The 23471-nt window shown below is 49.2% G+C and overlaps 1 protein-coding gene across 5 annotated transcripts in view; it reads left to right on the top strand.

Annotated features, from left to right (window-relative positions):
* PNPLA6 (patatin like phospholipase domain containing 6) overlaps positions 1-23471 on the top strand; it is a 145949-nt gene that overhangs the window by 89219 nt on the left and 33259 nt on the right. For all 5 annotated transcript variants that reach the window (XM_030197165.1, XM_030197166.1, XM_030197164.1 and 2 more), the window contains 4 exons: positions 4105-4223; positions 8747-8903; positions 19339-19455; positions 20733-20802. In XM_030197165.1, coding sequence (XP_030053025.1) covers positions 4105-4223; positions 8747-8903; positions 19339-19455; positions 20733-20802 — 463 coding nt within the window. The remainder of the gene's footprint in view (positions 1-4104; positions 4224-8746; positions 8904-19338; positions 19456-20732; positions 20803-23471) is intronic.

The following is a 23471-nucleotide window of genomic DNA, read 5'->3' as shown; positions in this document are numbered from 1 at the left end:
AGAGAACCCAGCCCTTTCGTGGGGGCCGCCGGGGGGGGGGCGAGCTGCCTCTTCGGGAGCGGCCAGCATGTCCCGTGGGTCGCAATGATGGTTTGGGGGTCCAGCCTCTGGTTCGTGTGGGGGCTCGCTTACGCTTGTTTTACCAGAGGTGGGCCCAAATCACGTCAGACCAGTGGGTGCTGCAGATAGTGCGAGACGGGTACGCGCTGGAGTTCAACGGTCCTCTGTCCGATTTCTTTCTCGTCTCTCCCTGTCATTCAAGGCGCAAGGCAAGGGCAGTGCGAGACACTCTGTCACGTCTGGTAGAGTTAGGCGCTGTGGTGCCTGTTCCGCCAAAAGAACGAGGGACCGGTTGTTACTCCATTTACTTCGTGGTGCCAAAGAAAGAGGATTCTTTTCGGCCCATTTTAGACCTCAAGAGGGTCAATGCGGCTCTAAAGATTCCTTCCTTTCGGATGGAAACGTTGCGCTCGGTCATTGTAGCGGTTCAGGAAGGGGAATTTCTGACTTCATTGGATTTGACAGAAGCTTATTTACACATCCCCATTCTAGAGGCGCACCAGCGTTTTCTTCGTTTTGTGGTGTTAGGGAGTCACTTTCAGTTTTGTGCGCTCCCGTTCGGCCTGGCTACGGCTCCTCGCACTTTCTCCAAGGTGATGGTGGTCGTGGCAGCGGCTTTACGGTTGCAGGGCATTTTGGTGCATCCGTACCTCGACGACTGGTTAATTCGAGCCAAAACGCAGGCGGAGAGCAAGGAGGCTACCGCCCGGGTGGTGACCTTTTTGCAGTCGCTGGGTTGGGTTGTCAATCTAGCCAAGAGTCACCTAGTTCCGTCACAGTCTCTAGAATATCTGGGAGTTCGGTTCGACACGGAGCGAGGCCGGGTGTTTTTGACGGCTCCGCGCATTTCCAAACTGCAGCTTCAGATACGTCAGCTCCGAGCTCAGAGGGCGCCTGCGGCACGGGAGTATCTTCAGATGTTAGGTCTGATGGCTGCGGCTATAGAGGTAGTACCTTGGGCCAGGGCCCACATGAGACAGTTGCAGAGCTCGTTGTTGACTCGTTGGTCCCCTCAGTCCCAGGAGTTGGAGGAGCGGTTAGCGCTGCCGGAGAGGGTTCGGCGCAGCCTCCGCTGGTGGCTTCACACTCCGAATCTAGCGAAGGGTATGCCGCTAGAGGTGCCAAATTGGGTGGTACTGACCACGGATGCGAGTCTGTTAGGCTGGGGGGCGCATTGTCTAGGGCAGGTGGCCCAAGGGCGATGGACGTCGGAAGAGGCGTCGTGGTCCATCAATCGCCTGGAGACTCGAGCAATTCGGTTGGCTCTTCGGTCCTTCCAGAGTCTGCTAGAGGGCAAGGCGGTCAGAGTTCTTTCCGACAATGCCACGGCCGTAGCTTATGTGAATCGGCAAGGGGGGACGAAGAGCCCAGGATTAGCTGTAGAGGCAGCGGAGCTGTTGGGGTGGGCAGAGGCTCATCTTCAGGCTCTTTCGGCAGGCCACGTAGCAGGAGTGGACAATGTGGACGCGGATTATCTGAGCAGGCACATGTTGGATCCCGGAGAGTGGGCTCTCCATCACTCAGTGTTCGAGCGGATAGTGTTGCAGTGGGGTCGGCCGGTGTTGGATCTCATGGCATCGGCCGACAATGCGCAGGTCGCGCGGTACTTCAGTCGTCGAAGAGATGCTCGAGCCGAGGGTCTCGACGCGTTGGTTTTGCCGTGGCCGACTCAGCAGTTGCTCTATGTGTTTCCGCCGTGGCCGCTGGTGGGCCGCGTGGTGCAGCGGATCGGGCGTCATCCCGGCTTAGTGATTCTGATAGCGCCCAATTGGCCTCGTCGGCCATGGTACGGAGATCTGGTGCGGTTGTTAGTGCAGGATCCTTTTCCCCTGGGGTCTCAGGTGAGACTGGTGCAGGGGCCGATCGAGATGGCCGACCCCTCTCCATTCTTGCTTACGGCTTGGCTCTTGAAAGGCACAGATTGAGAAAGAAGGGTTTCTCGGCCAGAGTCATTGATACAATGTTGCGATCGCGTAAGAAGTCCACGTCGTTGGCTTATGTGCGGGTGTGGCGCATCTTTGAGAGTTGGTGTCTTGAACGGAATGTTGTCCCTTTGCGGGCTTCGGTGATGGAGGTTTTGGAGTTTTTGCAGGATGGTTTGGACAGGGGGCTCTCCCTTTCTTCCCTGAAGGTGCAGGTTGCTGCCTTGTCTTGTTTCAGAGGTAAGATTGCAGGAGTCTCCTTGGCAGCTTCTCCGGACGTAGGGCGGTTCCTGAGGGCAGTGAAGTTGATTCGGCCGCCCCGTCGTCCGATGGTTCCGCCTTGGGATTTGAATTTGGTCTTGGAGACTCTGGTGGGTCCTCCGTTTGAACCATTGGCGTCCATCACATGTAAGGATCTTACCTTGAAAACAGTTTTTCTGGTGGCCATTGCTTCCGCTCGGAGAGTGTCAGAGTTGCAAGCCTTGTCTTGTAGGGAGCCTTTTCTGTCCTTTGCGAAAGAGAAAGTGACTTTGAGGACGGTTCCTTCCTTTGTTCCTAAGGTGGTTTCAGCGTTCCATGTGAATCAAGTGATTTCGTTACCGGTGTTGGGGGATCGTTCGGGGGATGCCTCTCAGCGTCGGTTGGTTAAGTTGGATGTTCGGCGCGCCTTGCGGTCCTATTTGAGCAGAACGCGAGATTTCCGGGCTTCGGATAGGTTGTTCATTTTGTTTGGAGGTCCCAAGAGAGGAGCTGCGGCCTCCAAGGGGACTCTGGCTAGGTGGTTGAAGGAGGCTATTGCCTCGGCTTATTTGTTGAGGCAGCGTGCGGTGCCCCCGTTACTTAAGGCGCATTCAACTCGGGGGGTGGCTGCTTCCTGGGCGGAGAGTAGTTTTGTTCCTCCGCAGGATATTTGTAAAGCAGCGGCATGGTCGTCCATTCATTCCTTTGTGAAGCATTATAGGATTGATGTGCAGGCAAAAGAGGATGCATGTTTTGGAGCGGCTGTGCTGTCTTCTGCGTTTCGAGGGTCCCACCCTTAAGTTTCTACTGCTTTGGTACTTCCCACGCGTCTTGACCGGTCTGGAGGGTCGATGAGGAAGGTGAAATTAGGCCTTACCTGCTAATTTTCTTTCCTCGAGACCCTCCAGACCGGTCAAGAGCCCGCCCTATGGATTTCAGAGATATTGTTCGTATCAGAAGTATTTGAGCCGTGTTCTGCTATGACTATTCCTTTTATCTTTCATTGGGTCGGAGAGTTTTCTTCGTCCATAATACTTGACAGAGCGGGGCGCTTGACGTTCCGTCTGTCTGAGCACACTGTTGGTGTTGACTATTGGTTTTCCAGGTACAGGGGTTTTTCTAGATTCAGAGTTCAGGTTGCAGGGGGTTTTTCTCTGCTTTGCTAAGTGTATACTGGCTTTTGTGGGATGGGCACAGGTTATATGTACATAGTTGAAGTTAGTGTTCTCAGTCTCCCTCTGCTGGTAGGCGAGCATAACCCACGCGTCTTGACCGGTCTGGAGGGTCTCGAGGAAAGAAAATTAGCAGGTAAGGCCTAATTTCACCTTAGTTATTTCATTTATATAAATGCCGCATGGGGTTTTTGTAATCCAACAGTTCTCGCTCGCGCTTCCTGCTTGCTTAAGCCGTTAGTCTCAGCACGCTGAAGTGGCTAGCACTGGTATTTAGCTGATGGGGGACAGCAGCAGGTTCAGTATTAGGAAGAGGGACACCAGAAGGGTGGGTGAAAGGTAGATTTATCTTTTCTTTCTAGTATACTAAGCTTAGCAGAGCAAATATGCAGAGCAGTATAGCTGTTGTAAATGCTTGTGTCTGGATTGCTAAAATGCACATAAATTATAGCATTCTATAATTTATGCATGTAACCGTGCATTTCCATTCTCTGTCCTACGTTTGCTCATCTTGAAACTAATAAAATAGCACATTCTTGACACCTGAAGGTTGGCGCCCGCCTTACTGAATTACCACCACAGCGCTTCAGGGGGCTGGAAAACATCTGTCCAGCTGTGATGTCGCCTGGCTCTTTCTACGGGGAGGGAAGGAGGCTACATTTTTCTCATTGTCTGTGGGCCATGTTTTCCCCTCCCCCCTTCCTTTTCAGAGAGAGATGTACGAGAAGGTCTTTGAGAAAACGGCGGACAGGCACAGCGACTTCTCCCGTCTAGCCCGTGTCCTGACGGGGAACACGATAGCGCTGGTGCTCGGAGGAGGTGGGGCCAGGTAGGTAGCGCACAGCGGCATGTGGGAAACAAAAAAAAAAAAGAACACAGAGCAGAGTAAATATATCTCAAACTTCCAAAATAGAAAAGCAAAGGAGCCTGGTATTATATACAGAGAGAGCTGTGTTATCAGTGCGTATCGTATACAGCTGAGGCTGTGGTATCCCCTGTTCATTACATACGGATGGAGGTGTATTTCCCCCAAATTTCATTTAGTGCGACTTGGAGTTGCACGCCCAAATCTGAGCGTATTCCGATTTACATGCGCAACTCAATTGGTTAACAAGCCAATCGGTGCTGATAATTGGATGTTAAGTAATTAGCAGCAGTAACGTCACTAATGAGAATTTATGCACGCTACTCAGTAAACGCATTCTATAAAGTAGTCCGTGGAAATTCTAACAATCTTAAAAGGGGGCGTGGCCACGGGCGGGTCATAGGCATTCCTACAATTTGTGCGCAGTGTTGTAGAATAACCCATTCCATGCCTAAAGTTAGGTGTGGGCATTTATACCAGGTTTGCATTGGTATAGGAGTGCGCCTAAATTTTAGTTGCTTGGACGGTGCTACGCGCATTCTGTAAACCGCGCCTAACTGTAGGCACAGTTTATAGAATATGCGTAGTCTCGTTTTCCATCTGCGTAGACTTTTTTCGGCACCAAATATAGAATGTGGTTATGGGCACGTGTCATGCAGTATCAGTGTGCATATAGACAGAGGTGAAGTGTCCCGCTGTATGGGGTGATTGCTGCAGGCGTACTTTTTCCACATTTCTCACTTAGCCAGACACAAGGCAGTGGCGGCCAGCGTTTTTATGTCTGCCGTCGACGGTGTTCCCGGATACTCGATGCCAAGCCATGTCCAGGCACCGGCATTGAAAATCCAGGTTTAACTTGCCGCTAAAGCTTATGTGGTTAAGCGCAAGATTCATCCCTTGACCACGGAAGCTGAACCATGTAGAGATAGGTCTGCTATTTATACGGCCCAATTTAAGTGGTTATCTTACACTGTTAAGGGCTGATTATATCGACTCTTAACTGGATAAGTGCCAACTCTGCCCCAGAATGCCCACACGTTAGCTGGCTTTGGTGCTAACCCATTAAATGCCACTGAATATCAGTGGTTAAAATGGCCCCTTGATTTTTGAATGCTATCTATATATTTGAATGTTTTTTGGAAAAGTTGGTGATCTTTATCCGCTCAAGAAGTTGTTTAGTTTGTTAGTCTGTTGTTGAGGTGGACAGGGGGAAGCCACTGCTTGCCCTAGGATTAGTAGCATGGAGTGTTGTTGCTCTTTGGGATTCTGGAATCTTGTTACTCTTTGGGATTCCGGAATCTTGTTGCTCTTTGAGATTCCGGAGTCTTGTTGCTCTTTGAGATTTCAGAATCTTGTTGCTGTTTTGGGATTTCGGAATCTTGTTGCTCTTTGGGATTCCGGAATCTTGTTGCTGTTTTGGGATTTCGGAATCTTGTTGCTGTTTTGGGATTTCGGAATCTTGTTGCTGTTTGAGATTCTGGAATTTTGTTACTCTTTGGGGTTCCGGATTGTTGCTACTCTTTGGGATTCTGTCAGGTACTTGTGACCTAGATTGGCCTCTGCTGGAATCAGGATACTGGGCTAAATGGACCATTGGTCTGACCCAGTATGATTATTCTTATGTTCTGGCTGTGTACAGTTGTCTGTTGAATATTTAGTTATTCAAATTGATTGTTATTGTTTAAATTTGTTGTGATTGTTTCATATATCACAACAATGTGCTGGGACCTATTCTGTTTGATAAATTTGTAGGAGATATTGCTGAAGGGTTGGAAGGAAAGGTGTGTCTTTTTGCAGATGACACGAAAATAGCCAATAGAGTGGATACCCTGGAGGGAGTAGAAACGATGAGAAGGGATCTCCGAACGTTAGAAGAATGGTCAAGGGTCTGGTAGTTAAAATTTAATACAGATCAAACACTGGGTGTCCTCAATCGATCGTTTCCAATTCCTATAATTACTGACTTTATCCAGAAACCTTAATTCGAAACAACATAATAAAATAAAAATAAAATACAATCAATGCAACTCAAAACCCACATACATTAAGTAAGTAGTAATGTGCACAGTTGGTTGGAGGCAGGGTGTGCAATGATGTGAAGAATGTGTGTATATGCTTCTCAAATCTTTGGGTTACAATAACACACCAAAAAAACTGAGCACATTACTACTTACTTAATGTATGTGGGTTTTGAGTTGCATTGATTGTATTTTATTTTATTATGTTGTTTAGAATTAAGGTTTCTGGATAAAGTCAGTAGTTAAAATTTAATGCCAAGAAGTGTAGAGTGATGCACTTGGGGTGCGGAAACCCAAAGAGAGGTACCGGATAGGAGGGGAGAGATTATTAAGCTCGACTCAGGAGAGAGACCATGAGGTGTTGGTGTCTGAGGATCTGAAGGTGAAGAAACAATGCGACAAGGCAACGGCCGTGGCCAGAAGGATGCTAGGCTGCATAGAGTGGGGTATAACCAGCAGAAGAAAGGAGGTGTTGATGCCCTTCTACAAGTTGTTGGTGAGGCCCCCACTTGGAGTATTGTGTTCAGTTTTGGAGGTCGTATCTTGCTAAAGATGTAAAAAGACTGGAAGTGGTGCAAAGAGAAGCTACGCAAATGGTATGGGATTTGCGTTGCAAACCATATGAGGAGAGACTTGCTGACCTGAACATACATGTATACCTTGGAGGAAAGGAGAAATAGGGGTGATATGATACAGACGTTCAAGTATTTGAAAGGTATTAATCTACAAACGAACCTTATCCGGAGACGGGAATGCGGTAGAACTAGAGGACATGAATTGAGGTTGAATTAGGGCAGACTCGGGACTAATGTCAGGAAGTATTTTTTCACGGAGAGGGTGGTGGATATGTAGAGTGCCCTCCCGCAGGAGGTGGTGGAGATGAAAACGATAATGGAATTCAAACGTGTGGGATAAATACAAAGGAATCCTGTTTAGAAGGAATGGTTCCGTGGAATCTTAGCAGAGATTGGGTGGCGACGCCAGTAATTGGAAACAAAACGGGAGCTGGGCAGACTTCTATGGTCTACGCCCTGATCGTGACTGAATAGATAGGGATGGGCTGGAGAGTAAATTTTAAAGGACTTCGATGTTAGCTTCAGAGCTTAGTACAAGAACAGTACTGGGCAGACTTCTACGGTCTGTGCCTTGAGAAAGGCAAGGACAAATCAAACTCGGGTATACATGTAAAGTATCACATACCATGTAAAATAAATTTATCTTGTTGGGCAGACTGGATGGACCGTACAGGTCTTTCTCTGCCATCATTTACTACGTTACTATATATTATAAATACATAAAACTTGTTGCTTTTATGTTTACTATTTGTAACTGTTTTGAACCAAAATAGATGATAAACTGGGTTAGAAATTTAAAAAGTAAATAAATTGGGGAAGGATACTGCATTTCTGGCTATAAATGATGTAACTTGGTAATATTTCTCTATATTTAATGTTGAGGATTATATAGCTCTGACTAGCTAATATAATAATTCGCACCTTCAACGTTCTGAAGCTGACTCCGTGGCAGTGAAGCCGTGTAGTGTTCTTAGGGTTCATAATCGCCCCGCCCTCGAGGGAAAGAAACGCGACGTCAGAAGGAGAAGGGACCAACCACAGGCCTCGCACTCGCTCTCAGTGCCCCGCCCTCGGAGGGAAGGGAAGGCTGCATATAATATTCACTCAACGGAAGTTTGTTCCCTCCCTCCGAGTTCCAGGTCGTCGTTCCTCCCTCCCTCCCTCCCAGTTCCAGGCTCCCTCCCTCCGAATTTTAAAAGTCATCCTGACTGACCTCGCACGGTAAAAAGCGTGCAGGCTCGGCACTTCAGTTTTCCCTTCTCTGTCTCTCAGCTCTGGTCCCGCCCTTGTGGAAACAGGAAATGAGTGCAGGACCAGAGTTGAGAGACGGAGAAGGGAAAACTGAAGTAAGTGCCAAGCCTGCATGCTTTTTACCGCTGCTGCCGGCCGCCGTAACCCCGACGAGATAAGTCAGGATGACTTTTAAAATTCGGAGGGAGGGGGCCTGGAACTGGAAGGGAGGGAGGGACGACGACCCTGAAACTCGGAGGGCGGGACGATGACCCTGGAACTGGGAAGAAGGGAGGGGGGACCCTGGAACTGGGAGGGAGGGGGGACCCTGGAATTTGGAGGAAGGGAGGGAGGGGGGACACTGGAACTTCCCTTAAAAACATTCATGGCAGAAGGTGATTACCTTGCTAGTGCCCGTTTCATTTCAATGAGAAACGGACTTTTTTTACTAGTATATATTATATAGAACAAAATGTGCCTTGATTGAATAAGCAAAGAGTATGGAGAGTGCCTGTGCTTGATAGCCACCTGATGAATGCTCCTTTGAGAATGAGTAAGGAAAGAGGCCATGTTGGCTGCCAGATGTATTTGATCTCTTTGTTTCAGTGTCCTTTCCACGGAGAGTGTCCAAACTGTGATGTGTTTACCCTCCCCTCTCCCCTAGGGGTTGTTCCCACATTGGTGTGATGAAAGCTATGGAGGAATCCGGGATTCCTATTGACGTGGTAGGGGGTACCTCGATAGGAGCCTTTATTGGGGCTGTGTATGCAGAGGAGAGGAGTGCTGTGCGAACCAAACAGAGAGCACGGGAATGGGCCAAGGTAAGTGGCAGCTCCTGTAGCCCTCCTCCCCAGCTCCACACAGACCAAGCCTAAAACCTAGTTAAGGGTCATGATTGCAGCACCTAGAATATCCTCCCTTTGGCTACTGTGTGATGGTTATGTGTAGTTTTTTGTGTGATTATTCAGTTATTATGGTTTTACTGTGAACATTATGTGTCTTTTATGTTGATATTATTATGAATGACTGTCTAGGGTAGTAGATGGTGTGGGTTATACGTTTTCTAAATAAATTAAAATTATCTTATTGCCCCTTACCTCAGCATGACAGCCCCCACTCCCCCACCATACAAGTACAGTTACAGTTCATTTATAGCCGTCTAATATCAATAACATAGTTCATAGCGGATTGCAACTAAGGTACTAGATCAAAAGAAATCTAGGATGTAACAAAATTAATTCCAAATTACCACAGAATACTAATATCATAATTATCAGTGAGTCTTACGCAAACCAACTCCAATAACTACAGTTTCTCCGAGGACAAGCAGGCTGCTTGTTCTCACGGCTGCTTGTTCTCACGACTGGGTGACGTCTGCGGCAGCCCCCACCAACCGGAAGAAGCTTCGCAGGCGGTCCGCACGCAGGGCACGCCCACCGCGCATGCGCGGCCGTCTTCCCGCCCGTGCGCGACCGTTCCCGCTCAGTCTTGTTTTTTCCGCGCTGGAGAGAGTTGTGCGTCGCCGCTCTCTCTTGTCAGCCCCAGAAAACCGTCGCGTTTTCGCGAATTTCTTATTTTTTTGTTTGTTTCTGGTTCCCGCGCGTTCCGGACCCTTTTCTTTTCCTTGTTTAAAAAAAAAAAAAAAAAGTGAACGCGCTTGTTTTTCCCTCGTTTTCTAGCGGGGGCGTCGCGTTGGCGGTCGATTTATTTTTCGAGGTGTGATTTACCGCCACCATCGACGACTTTAATTTCGCCGACGCGATTTTTCCGTCGATGTCCTCGAAGGTCCCGAGTGGATTTAAGAAGTGTGGTCGGTGCGGCCGGCCTATCTCGCAGACCGACACCCACGCTTGGTGCATCCAGTGCCTCGGGCCGGAGCACAATATCAAGTCGTGCTCTTTGTGTCTTGGTCTCCGGAAACAGACTCAGGTTGCGAGGCAAGTTCTTCGGGACCGTCTTTTTGGAACTTGCGCCGGCCCCTCGACATCGACCTCGACGGCATCGGTATCGACGGCCGGTTCTTCGGTACCGGTATCGATGTCCGCGAAATCGGCACCGATGGCATCGACCCCAGGAGCACAGGTCCCGTCGGCCCGCCGGTCCTCCGGTGAGGGTAGGGGTGAGAGGCCGCGTGGGCAATCGGCCCCGGTCACTCCCTCTGCCCATGGCCCTCGGGACCGAACCCTGTCTGACCCGGTCCCTCGAGACCGAGGGGGATCGACCTCCTCCTCCTCCATTCCACCTGGCGCCGATGATGGGCACCGCAAAAAATCAAAGAAGCACCGTCATCGGTCGCCTTCGATGCATCCGGCTCTCGGTGCCGGCGAGGAGTCGACGCCGAAGCGTCGAGAGGAGAGGTCCCCTTCGGTAGTGGAGGTACCGACGCGTCAGGGTCCCAGCACTTCGGTGCAGTCTCCTGGACCCGAGCAGCTTCCGGCACCGACACCTCTACCGGCCCCCCCCCCCCCCCCCCCCGTCTTTTCCGACAGCGGGCCTGGACGAGTGCCTCCGAGCCATCCTTCCGGGGATCCTGGAAGGGCTGATGCGCCAGGCTGTGCCGGCGCCGGGGGTGCTTGCGCCCTCGGCGCCGTTGACTGTGGCGCCGGCGAGCTCTAGCCCGGTGCCGAGGCCTTTGACACCGCCGCCGCTTGCGGCGCCGGTCTCGACCGCCACGCAGGTGGAGTCGACGTCGATGGAGGGAGCTTCGTCCCCGCCGGCGCAGGAGTCCACCGCTCAACGACACCGAGGCCTCGGTGCCTAGACGTCGAGCCGGGCCCGGTTAAGGACTCAGCTACATGAGCTTATGTCCGATACCGAAGAAGAGGCCTCGTGGGGGGAAGAGGAGGACCCCAGATATTTCTCCTCAGAGGAGTCTGTGGGCCTTCCCTCTGACCCCACGCCTTCACCAGAGAGGAAGCTCTCGCCTCCTGAGAGCCTCTCCTTTGCCTCCTTTGTAAGGGACATGTCCATTTGCATTCCCTTCCCCGTGGTCTCTGTGGATGAGCCGAGGGCTGAGATGCTCGAGGTTCTCGACTATCCATCACCACCTAGAGAGTCCTCCACGGTGCCGTTGCACAATGTCCTCAAAGAGACACTGCTTCGGAACTGGATGAGACCATTATCTAATCCCACCATTCCCAAGAAAGCTGAGTCCCAGTACAGAATCCACTCGGACCCAGAGTTAATGCGGCCCCAATTGCCCCATGACTCGGCGGTCGTGGATTCTGCTCTCAAGAGGGCACGGAGTTCGAGGGATACCGCCTCGGCGCCCCCGGGGCGGGAGTCTCGCACTCTGGACTCGTTTGGGAGGAAGGCCTACCAATCTTCCATGCTCGTGACCCGCATCCAATCTTACCAGCTCTACACGAGCATCCACATGCGGAACACTGTGAAGCAACTGGCGGACCTGGTTGATAAGCTCCCGCCGGAGCAGTCCAGGCCTTATCAGGAGGTGGTCAGGCAGCTGAAGGCGTGCAGAAAGTTCCTGTCCAGGGGTATCTATGACACCTGTGACGTGGCATCTCGTGCTGCGGCCCAAGGTATAGTGATGCGCAGGCTCTCATGGCTGCGTGCCTCTGACCTGGACAACTGCACCCAGCAGAGACTGGCCGACGTCCCTTGCCGGGGGGATAATATTTTTGGCGAGAAGGTCGAGCAGCTGGTGGACCAACTGCATCAGCGGGAAACCGCCCTCGACAAGCTCTCCCACCGGGCGCCTTCAGCACCCACCTCAGCAGGTGGACGTTTTTCCCGGGCCCGGCAGGCTGCGCCCTCTGCTTTTGCCAAGCGTAGGTACACCCAGCCGGCCCGAAGGCCTCGACAGGCACAGGGACAGCCCCAGCGCGCTTGTTCTCGTCAACAGCGTGCGCCTAAGCAGCCCCCTGCGCCTCCACAGCAAAAGCCGGGGACGGGCTTTTGACTGGATCCACGGGAACATAGCCGCCCTCCAAGTGTCCGTGCCGGACGACCTGCCAGTCGGAGGGAGGTTGAAATTTTTTCACCAAAGGTGACCTCTCATAACCTCCGACCAGTGGGTTCTCCAAATAGTGCGGTGCGGATACGCCCTGAATTTGGCCTCCCTTCCACCAAATTGTCCTCCGGGAGCTCAATCCTTCAGCTCCCATCACAAGCAGGTACTTGCAGAGGAACTCTCCGCCCTTCTCAGCGCCAATGCGGTCGAGCCCGTACCACCCGGGCAGGAAGGGCAGGGATTCTATTCCAGGTACTTCCTTGTGGAAAAGAAAACAGGGGGGATGCGCCCCATCCTAGACCTGAGAGGCCTGAACAAATTCCTGGTCAAAGAAAAGTTCAGGATGCTTTCCTTGGGCACCCTTCTGCCAATGATTCAGAAAAACGATTGGCTATGTTCCCTGGATTTAAAGGACGCATACACTCACATCCCGATACTGCCAGCTCACAGACAGTATCTCAGATTCCGCCTGGGCGCACGGCACTTTCAGTATTGTGTGCTGCCCTTTGGGCTCGCCTCTGCCCCACGGGTGTTTACAAAGTGCCTCGTGGTGGTGGCGGCGTATCTACGCAAGCTGGGAGTGCACGTGTTCCCATATCTCGACGATTGGCTGGTCAAGAACAACTCGGAGGCAGGAGCCCTCCGGTCCATGCAGTGCACTATTCAACTCCTGGAGCTGCTGGGGTTTGTGATAAATTACCCAAAGTCCCATCTCCAGCCAACCCAGTCTCTGGAATTCATAGGAGCTCTGCTGAATACCCAGACGGCTCAGGCCTTCCTTCCCGAAGCGAGGGCCAACAACCTCCTGTCCCTGGCTTCGCAGACCAGAGCGTCTCAGCAGGTCACAGCTCGGCAGATGTTGAAACTTCTGGGTCATATGGCCTCCACAGTCCATGTGACTCCCATGGCTCGTCTTCACATGAGATCTACTCAATGGACCCTAGCTTCCCAGTGGTTCCAAGCCACCGGGAATCTAGAAGATGTCATCCGCCTCTCCACCAGTTGCCGCACTTCACTGCTCTGGTGGACATTTCGGACCAATTTGACCCTGGGACATCCATTCCAAATTCCACAGCCCACGAAAGTGCTGACGACGGATGCATCTCGCCTGGGGTGGGGAGCTCATGTCGATGGGCTCCACACCCAGGGTCTGTGGTCCCTCCAGGAAAAGGATCTGCAGATCAACCTCCGGGAGCTCCGAGCGATCTGGAACGCACTGAGGGCTTTCAGAGATCGGCTGTCCTGCCAAATTATCCAAATTCGGACAGACAATCAGGTTGCAATGTATTACACCAACAAGCAGGGGGGCACCGGATCTCGCCCCTTGTGTCAGGAAGCTGTCGGGATGTGGCGTTGGGCTTGCCAATTCGGCATGCTCCTCCAAGCCACATACCTGGCAGGTGTAAACAACAGTCTGGCCGACAGACTGAGCAGAGTCATGCAACCGCACGAGTGGTCGCTCCATTCCAGAGTGGTACGCAAGATCTTCCGAGAGTGGGGCACCCCCTCGGTGGACCTTTTCGCCTCTCAGACCAACCACAAGCTGCCTCTGTTCTGTTCCAGACTTCAGGCACACGGCAGGCTAGCGTCGGATGCCTTTCTCCTTCATTGGGGGACCGGCCTCCTGTATGCTTATCCTCCCATACCTTTGGTGGGGAAGACCTTACTGAAGCTCAAGCAAGACCGCGGCACCATGATTCTGATAGCGCCTTTTTGGCCCCGTCAGATCTGGTTCCCTCTTCTTCTGGAGTTGTCCTCCGAAGAACCGTGGAGATTGGAGTGTTCTCCGACTCTCATTTCGCAAAACGATGGAGCGTTGCTGCACCCCAACCTTCAGTCCCTGGCTCTCACGGCCTGGATGTTGAGGGCGTAGACTTCACTGCGTTGGGTCTGTCTGAGGGTGTCTCCCGTGTCTTGCTTGCCTCTAGGAAGGATTCCACTAAAAAGAGTTACTTTTTCAAGTGGAGGAGGTTTGTCGTTTGGTGTGAGAGCAAGGCCCTAGAACCTCGTTCTTGCCCTGCACAGAACCTGCTTGAATACCTTCTGCACTTATCAGAGTCTGGCCTCAAGACCAACTCAGTAAGGAATCACCTTAGTGCGATTAGTGCTTACCATTATCGTGTGGAAGGTAAAGCCATCTCTGGAGAGCCTTTAGTCGTTCGATTCATGAGAGGCTTGCTTTTGTCAAAGCCCCCTATCAAGCCTCCTGCAGTGTCATGGGATCTCAACGTCGTCCTCACCCAGCTGATGAAACCTCCTTTTGAGCCACTGAATACCTGCCATCTGAAGTACTTGACCTGGAAGGTCATTTTCTTGGTGGCAGTTACTTCAGCTCATAGGGTCAGTGAGCTTCAAGCCCTGGTAGCTCATGCTCCATATACCAAATTTCATCACAACAGAGTAGTGCTCCGCACCCACCCAAAGTTCCTGCCGAAGGTGGTGTCGGAGTTCCATCTTAACCAGTCAATTGTCTTGCCAACATTCTTCCCCAGGCCTCATACCCGCCCTGCTGAACGTCAGTTGCACACTTTGGACTGCAAGAGAGCATTGGCCTTCTACTTGGAGCGGACACAGCCCCACAGACAGTCCGCCCAATTGTTTGTTTCTTTCGACCCTAACAGGCTAGGGGTCGCTGTCGGGAAACGCACCATCTCCAATTGGCTAGCAGATTGCATTTCCTTCACTTACGCCCAGGCTGGGCTGGCTCTTGAGGGTCATGTCATGGCTCATAGTGTTAGAGCCATGGCAGCGTCAGTGGCCCACTTGAAGTCAGCCACTATTGAAGAGATTTGCAAGGCTGCAACGTGGTCATCTGTCCACACATTCACATCACATTACTGCCTCCAGCAGGATACCCGACGCGACAGTCGGTTCGGGCAGTCGGTGCTGCAGAATCTGTTTGGGGTGTAAATCCAACTCCACCCTCCAGGACCCGCATTTGTTCTGGTCAGGCTGCACTCTCAGTTAGTTGTTCTTCGTAGGTCAATTTTCTGTTGTATCCTCGCCGTTGCGAGGTTCAATTGACCTGGGTTCTTGTTTTGAGTGAGCCTGAGAGCTAGGGATACCCCAGTCGTGAGAACAAGCAGCCTGCTTGTCCTCGGAGAAAGTGAATGATACATACCTGTAGCAGGTGTTCTCCGAGGACAGCAGGCTGATTGTTCTCACCTACCCTCCCTCCTCCCCTTTGGAGTTGCGTTTTTTCCTCATTCCTTTGCTTGTCATTCAACTGAGCAGGAACGGTCGCGCACGGGCGGGAAGACGGCCGCGCATGCGCGGTGGGCGTGCCCTGCGTGCGGACCGCCCACGAAGCTTCTTCCGGTTGGTGGGGGCTGCCGCGGACGTCACCCAGTCGTGAGAACAATCAGCCTGCTGTCCTCGGAGAACACCTGCTACAGATATGTATCATTCACTATATCACTTCTTATTACATATTTAGAGAATAACAATGTTTTTTAATTTCTTTTTAAAGATAACATAATTATCTTTAAGAAGATAATTTGTTTATCTTGTTGGGCAGATTGGATGGACCGTACAGGTCTTTATCTGCCTTTAATCTAGGGCATTTAATTAATTATATTAAATGCCCTAGATTAAATGGAAGAGAGTTCTTTAAACTAGCTGCCGTTTTAAATCGACAGTGCTATGAACTATCCTTCAGCCCAGAAGGACACATTCTTATGTGGGCACACAGCCCACCTGGGACAGCGACTATGCATTCCTTAGCGTCCCTCCGGACCGGACCAGGATTGGACTGATGGGTTGTGCTCGCCTACCAGCAGGTGGAGACTGAGAAAAACTCTGACTCTAGAGAGCCAATAGGAGCCCTGGCCATGTGACCTTAGCCTCAGTATTTTCTCAGTCTCCCAGCAGGTAGGAAGCGAGCCCTTTAGTCTCTTTCTTTCTCTTTTAGAGGCTAATAATAAAAACAATATTGCTACTTCTCCTTCTGTGCCTAGGAATTCTCCATTAGACGCTGGACAGATAAGGTTTTCTTTTCTTTCTTTTACAGCCTCTGGGGGTGTTACACTCGGGTGCCCCGAGTCCCTCCCCATCTCCCATACTTAGCTGGGAAGGACTACCCTTTGTTTAGCAAAGTGTATGGTCTTTGGGAGAGGCAGCCATTTTAGGAGGGTTCAAGTATTTTCTTTCCCCAGCTTTTTAACGAGCAGGCTTAGCTGTTTAAAAAAAAAAAAAAAAAAGACAATCCCCAGTTTTCTACCGGGCAGACAGCTCTGGGTTATTCTTTTGTTCATGAGTGTTTTTTCTTTGCTAATTTAGCTGTGTTAAAAAAAAAAACAACAAGAGGGGGAGGAAATGGAAGAAAATAATGTTGACAGGGCCTTTAACGAGCCACTTTCTTTCTCAGAATTTCTCCCTCCGTTCCCTCGCGTTTGGACAGCGGGCGCAGGCTTATAAAAAAAAAAAAAAAGAATTGGGCACGACAAGTTGTTTTTTTTCGGGTGGCGAGAGTATCGCCAGTCAGGGGAGGCTGCAGCCGGTTTTTCGCAGCGCCAGACTGTAAACGCTCTCGGCTCCTTCAAGTTTTCTGCAGATATCTCTAATTTTCTCTTTGTTTAGTCAGGTTGGCGCAGAGTCTTTTGTCTTCTCTGCAAACATCCCAGTTTATATTTTTCTTGGTGACCTTGGGCCTTCAGCCATTTCCTCGCTCTGTTCTGCAGAATGCAATTTTACTTTCTAGTTCCCAAGAAGGAATTTTTCTTCATCCTATTGGGAATCTCAGGGTCATCAATCGCGCTATTTAAGTGTCATCTAGTTATCTCAAGAACCTTAGTTCCGTCATAGGGATTCTTCGTGCAGTACACTTTTGGCAGAAGCTTGTTTGTATATATTTTTTTCTGGGGGACCACAGCAATTTGTTTACCTTCGGGTGAATTTTGTTTTCCCTACTGACAAACAAGGCGGAGAGAGCTGTGTTGGTCTTTGCCATGGCAATGGGTTATGTCATCCGCCAAGGAGGAGTTAAGAGTATACTCTTGAGTTTGTAATCATTTTTTCTTAGTTGTCTCACCCTGCATTCAGGTGAATGGACTCTCATCTTTTCAGCCTTACTTCCTCACTGCGGCACTTCAGGGCTATCTCTTTTTGCCTTCAGGCTCACGAACATTTCTTGCTTCTTCCGTTCAGCAACAGTCTTGACGGAGACAGGGACAGACGCCATCGTCCAGCAGGGGTTTTTCAACCTTCTATATGCGTTTCTTCCGTCAACTCACTAGGTGTTGGCTTATATTTAAAAAAAAAGAAAAATTCCATCTTTCTTCCATATCAGGCTTTATTTGGTCATCGGTTTTGGCTCTGCTTCAGTAGTTCTTTCTATGTGGCGGTTCATTTTTTGTTGGTTTTCATAAAGGATTACTCTCTTTTCTCCTGCAGTTTGCAGTTTTTTCCTGTTTCTGAGGTCCGATAAGGCCTCGTCTTTTTGGAAGTTCTCGTTTACTTTAAGGTTATTAGTCTCCTTCGCCTGACAGGCCGAAATCCTCTTCAAATCAAATCTTAATCTTTCAGCTCTCGTAGGTCCTCTTTTTGGGCTGTTTTTTCTTCTGGTGTCCTTTAAGGTTTTTCCTCTTAAAGCTCCGCTTTCTAGTAGCCATTGTTTTTTCTTTAAGGTCTTTCTCTTAAACCACTGTTTTCTAGTAGCCATAACTTTTCTATAAAGTTTTCCTCTTCAAGCAGTGTTTCCTAGTAGCCATTGCAGCAAGTAGATCTATGTGTGGAATACTTCTACGTTTGGTAACTTCTTTTCGGTCTGCTGTAGTTTAGAGTTTTCACCTTTCCCAATCAGTTTTTTCTTATTGGTTTTGTCCTTCTAGCCAGTAGGCGTAAGGGTTTGATTGTTTCTAACCCGCTATATCTCGACGGATCAAGGAAATGAGAATGTGTATTTCTCTTCTCACTGAGAGGGCAGTTCCACAGCGTATTACAACATATTCCACAACTTCAGAAGCGGGCTCTATTCTTACTACAGCGATTTTTGGTGCGCTCGGTGCACATTGGTAAGGTGGCAACTTAGTCCTAGTTTCATTTTATTTTGCTCATTGGGACACACTACATGTTAGTTGTCGCCAGGTGGCCTATGCAGCATGAACATTTCTCTGCAGTTTTCATAGGGTCCCTCCCTTCAGATTACTGCTTTGGTACTTCCCATCAGTCCAATCCTGGTCCGGTCCGGAGCGACGCTAAGGAAGGAGAAATTAGATCTTACCTGCTAATTTGCTTTCCTTTAGTCCCTCCGGACCGGACTAGGCCCCTCCCATGTTCTCTCAACTCTTTAGCTTCTTTTATTAAGTAGGAAGTGTATTCATTCCTTTACGATTCGTGGAACAATACTATATATATACAAAACTTTACGTGGTCCATACCACTTCTCTGGTGGTTGCTGGTGAGCTCAGTTGCTGGAATCTATATATAAACCTTAAATACGCCATACCACTTCTCTGGTGAGAGTTGTGGCTGAGCTCAGTTGATGGAATATATATAAAATCTTAAGTGGGCCATACCACTTCTCTAGTGAGAGTTGCTGGTGAGCTATAAGACAAGTGAGCCATACCACTTCTCTGGTGAGAGTTGCTGGTGAGCTATATTATAAGTGAGCCATACCACTTCTCTGGGGAGAGTTGCTGGTGAGCTATATTACAAGTGAGCCATACCACTTCTCTGGGGAGAGTTGCTGGTGAGCTGTATTACAAGTGAGCCATACCACTTCTCTGGGGAGAGTTGCTGGTGAGCTATATTACAAGTGAGCCATACCACTTCTCTGGTGAGAGTTGCTGGTGAGCTGTAATACAAATCGAACCATGAGAGTTGCTGGTGAGCTCTGATACTTGGCATTGCGAGTGCTTTGTGGCTGCTAGGATTCCATACGGCACAGAAGGTCTTTCTTTCTTTCCTGCTTTGTTATTCAAATACTGAGGCTAAGGTCACATGGCCAGGGCTCCTATTGGCTCTCTAGAGTCAGAGTTTTTCTCAGTCTCCACCTGCTGGTAGGCGAGCACAACCCATCAGTCCAATCCTGGTCCGGTCCGGAGGGACTAAAGGAAAGCAAATTAGCAGGTAAGATCTAATTTCTCCTTTGCTGATATTGGCTACAAGCAGAACGTAACCACATCACAGTGACCGCTCAGAAAAGTGCCAGCGTTAGGCTGAGTGGATGAATGCTGGAAGTCACACATCTGTCTAGATGTTTCTTTTTCTGGGGGGGGGGGGGGGGGGGGGGCTGTCTCTGCCTCTCGTGAAGGAAAACTGGCACCATTTCCTCTTGATATTTTTAGAACATGAATTCCGTATTCAAGACTGTGCTGGACCTGACCTATCCAATCACCTCCATGTTTTCCGGGTCAGCTTTCAACACCAGCATTTATAAGGTCTTTCAGGACAAGCAGATTGAGGTAGGTGTCCTGTAATGTGGGTGGCTCAGTCTAGAAGTAAGCCAGAGCCACCCATTCTCTCCTCCTGGGCTGTGGTGGAGATTAAAGTTTAAATAACAGAAATTTGTCTTTCACTTGAGCATTTTATGGATGTCGTGGTTAGTAATTGTAAAAATAATCATGCGGGTATCTGAGCCAGCAAGAGAAAAAAAGTGACTTGGCCAGGAGCAGAAGGCACACCCCTTGGAAGAAGCAGGATTTGAATGAGTCCCTTAAGACCCCAGTATATTACCCCAAATCACTCTTTTTGAACTAACTCAGTAAATGGAGCACAGCACTCGAAAGAATGTAGCAAAAGTGGTTCAGTTAGTCCAAGAGAAAAATATCTTAACATTTCATACAACCTAATTGCAGCCTTAATACTGAGTCGTTGTATAAACTCTTTACTTGTATGTAACCTGTACAGAGTGGAAGTTGCAACACTTAAAGGCAGCGGTACAACTTGAAATAGGTTAAATGAGAGATATGGAGGAGGGGAAGGCATGCACATTGCATTCCATATGGAAACTTGTATGTCCATTTAACCAAAAGTGGAGAGTTTGGTTCTGACCAGGCTGGGTGGGCCATTCTGTAAAAGATAGCAGATAAAGGGAAATGGGACTTGATATACCGCCTTTCTGAGGTTTTTGCAACTACATTCAATGTGGTTTACATATATTCAGGTACTTACTTTGTACCAGGGGCAATGGAGGGTTAAGTGACTTGCCCAGAGTCACAAGGAGCTGCAGTGGGAATTGAACTCAGTTCCCCAGGATCAAAGTCCACTGCACTATCCACTAGGCTACTAAAGACCAGTATGGTTAAGGTGTAGCTCGCCAAAGACATATCAGCTGATAAACTGTCTGTCTAGTGAATGAAAAGGTCTCACTGCAAATGGTTTGTTGATCTTCTTAGGTGGGAACTCTAGGAGTTGAAGGAAAGCATTTTCTTTTGGTCAAAGTCTGCCACCTTGTCAGGGGCAAGTTTCTTTTGTGGACTTTTTTCTCCTTCCTAATTGTTTTTGGACTCCTGAGGTTTTGACGTGTTTTGCACAGTTTTACTACAAGAAGCTCTCAAAAGTGCCCCACAAAGACAGTATGAAGTCAATCCAGAACAGTGAGTTATGGGGCCGTGATGGTATAGTGACCCGGTAGGGTAGGGGGTTACAATCCTGTGGGAGACATGCCAGGTCCCACCAGAACAGTCAATTGCACTACATTATAACATTTCGTCTTTCCGTTTAATTTTTTTCCCCAAAGGATCTGTGGCTCCCATATTTCAACGTGACGACTGATATCAGCGCTTCCGAGATGCGAGTCCATAAAGACGGTACGTTGGTAGGAACATTTTCAGTTATGTTTTCATTTTGATTTTTAAAAAATTTTATATTTTATTTATTTGCCTTCTTGATCAGTGTCCCTGGGTACTTGGTTCCTGCCGAGTGTGAGGACTTGGTGGGAAGCACAGCTATGCCTATCAGAGCTGGGTGATTACAAAATGACATTATCGGGCTCCCCAAAGTAGCAGTTCAGCACAGCAGAAACAGCTCTTTAAAACTTTTATTCAAGGAAAAATGCACACTGTGAACTAGATTCAGTAAATGATACCCACATTTGGGCACTGAAAAAAAGAGGCAGGAAGATTTACACCAACTGAAATCTGGTGTAACTCCTCGAATTCTGTAATAGTGCATGCATTAGTGAACGCCTCTCCGGTAACCATGCACCTGTTCAGTTACATGCTAAAAGATTTATGCACACATCTTTATAAAATATTGCCTAGCAAGGTGTGCACGCAAATCCAAATTGTTGCTAAGTAGTTTCAATAATCGATAGCTGATTGGCTCGTTACTCTGTTAAATTTGTGCGTGCAACTTTGAGTGCCATGTATAGAATCCGGGGGTATGTGTATATAGTTATAGTATCAAAAGTAGATTTGTTTTGCCTCCCGTACCTTTAAGCTAAGTCCTCTGGGAGCAGCCATGTTCAGAGCAATGACCTAGATCACATGACACCTGACATGGCATCTGATTGGTTCACTCTGTGTATGTGTGTGTGATGTCATCACACCTGACACAACAACCAAAGCTGGACCAGTCACCCGCTCTCTTGTGATGGCCATCGCTTCTAGGAATTTGGTAGGTGACTTGGGGACAGCAAACTGAGGAGTTAGAAATTTTTAAAAACCCTCTTGTTTCCCCCCGAGCACGCCCCTTCTTTTGATTTCAGTGATGTGCCATCCTACATTGAGGAGGGAGTGCTGTTATCTCTCTGGAGCCTGTTCTGACTCTATGGTCAGCAGATGCCAAGTTCACCTGTTCAGCCAAAAAAAACCCACAACAGGGCCGATATTCAAAGCGATTTAACAGGCCAGAAACAGCTCCTGGCCGGTTGAATCACTTCTTCGGGCTAACCAGTTATTTTCAGCAGGACTTAGCCGGTTATGCCATAGAAAAATGACTGGTTAGCGCTTAACGCGTAGTCGGTTATTTTGGGGGGTGGAGTTGGCACTCAATCGGTTAAATGCTGATATGCAGCATTTAACCGGCCAAGGTCACAGCGTAAATAAGGCCACATAAGAGTATTCAGTGCCCCATAGCTGGTTAAGTGCTGAATTTCGCACTTAATGGACTTTGGCGTAGCTGGTTCCACAAACTCGGCCATAGCCTGGCATTAAATTTCTGGGCATAGTGCCAGTGGAATTGGTGAAACGCTGAGCGTCGCTGGCTGAATATTAACACCCATGGATTTTTACAGGTCTCGCACCCTGCACGTTTCCACGCAGTCTCCCAGATACTGTTTTGGCACTGTGCTTCCTGTTCAGGATTCCAGCATGTTTTAACCTCAATTGCAGGAGAGGTTTCTGCACCTCAGTGGTTGAAACCTCTCTCTCTCTCTCTTTTTTTTTTTTTTTTTGTGCTGGAATTGGTGCTCTCAGACACTGCATGTGACTAGGATCCGCCCCGGGCGATAAAGGGACACTGTTCAAGGGGACCTAGAAAGGAGCAGTCTGAGACCTTGTGCGAAAGCAGCTTCCCCCAAGCTCTTCCAGAAGAGGAGCTGAGGGGAGGGGCAGAGGAGAGGATAAAGTTGCCCTTATTCTGGAGGGAAACTGGCTGGAGCGGTCACATTTCATGGGAAGAGTGCTTCAGGAGCTCAGGATGCACAGAAAGGGACAGATTCTCCGTCTTCCCTACTTGGTTGCCAAAATGTTCCGAGGAGTGCTTTAATTTACATAGGACTCAGTGGACAGGGAAACTCCCCAGTGTGCAGCCAGTCTCTCTCGAGCAATCGAGGCTTGTCTGCCACATTTTCTGACTCGTCTATCTCTAGCTACGATACAGACTGCCTAAACAATTGACCTTTCCATGTGGAAAAGAAAAATGTTTCTTAATTTAAAAAATAAATGTGAAGTTGCAAGGTAGCAGAAACTTAAACTCTTCTTCCCACTGTAGTTTTTTCACTTCTTTATCAGCAACTTTACCTGCTGTTGGAACGTCTTCATTGTTTCACACAGTGATGTATAATGCTGTTCTGTTGCACGATATACACATACCAGCTGAGCCCACATGAGTCAGAAATGGGGACATTTTGGGGCTTTCACCCCCATGTGCACACTGGAGAGGATCCTTGATGCCCTCCGGCCAGCAGCATGCAAGTCTCAGGCTGCATCCTTACTGGGAGGGGCCTAAGAGGGTGGGAAAAGGCGAGTTTTGGTGTCTCACTTTGTACTGTGACTATAACCAGATGCATGGAAGGACTGGGGCTGTGTGCAGTCTCTTGTCCGTCTCTGTTATAATACAGCCTAATCCCTCAGCGACATTCATTAGCCACAGCTAATGAGCGTCTCTCGCTTCTTGTGCCGTTCTCTTCTTCACTCCTCTATGGTCCTGCGCCATCAGTTCTGGTTAAAATCTGCGCCACCTATTGGAGATTCCTCTTTTCAGCAGGGGCTTTTACAATTCTGGCATAGGTGGCGGAGGGGGGATGTTAAAGAGG

The sequence above is a fragment of the Microcaecilia unicolor genome, chromosome 3 (assembly GCF_901765095.1).
Source record: "Microcaecilia unicolor chromosome 3, aMicUni1.1, whole genome shotgun sequence".
In the NCBI taxonomy this organism is placed as follows: Eukaryota; Metazoa; Chordata; class Amphibia; order Gymnophiona; family Siphonopidae; genus Microcaecilia; species Microcaecilia unicolor.
Note: the sequence above shows the minus strand (reverse complement) of the source record. Positions and strands in the feature narration are given on the sequence as shown.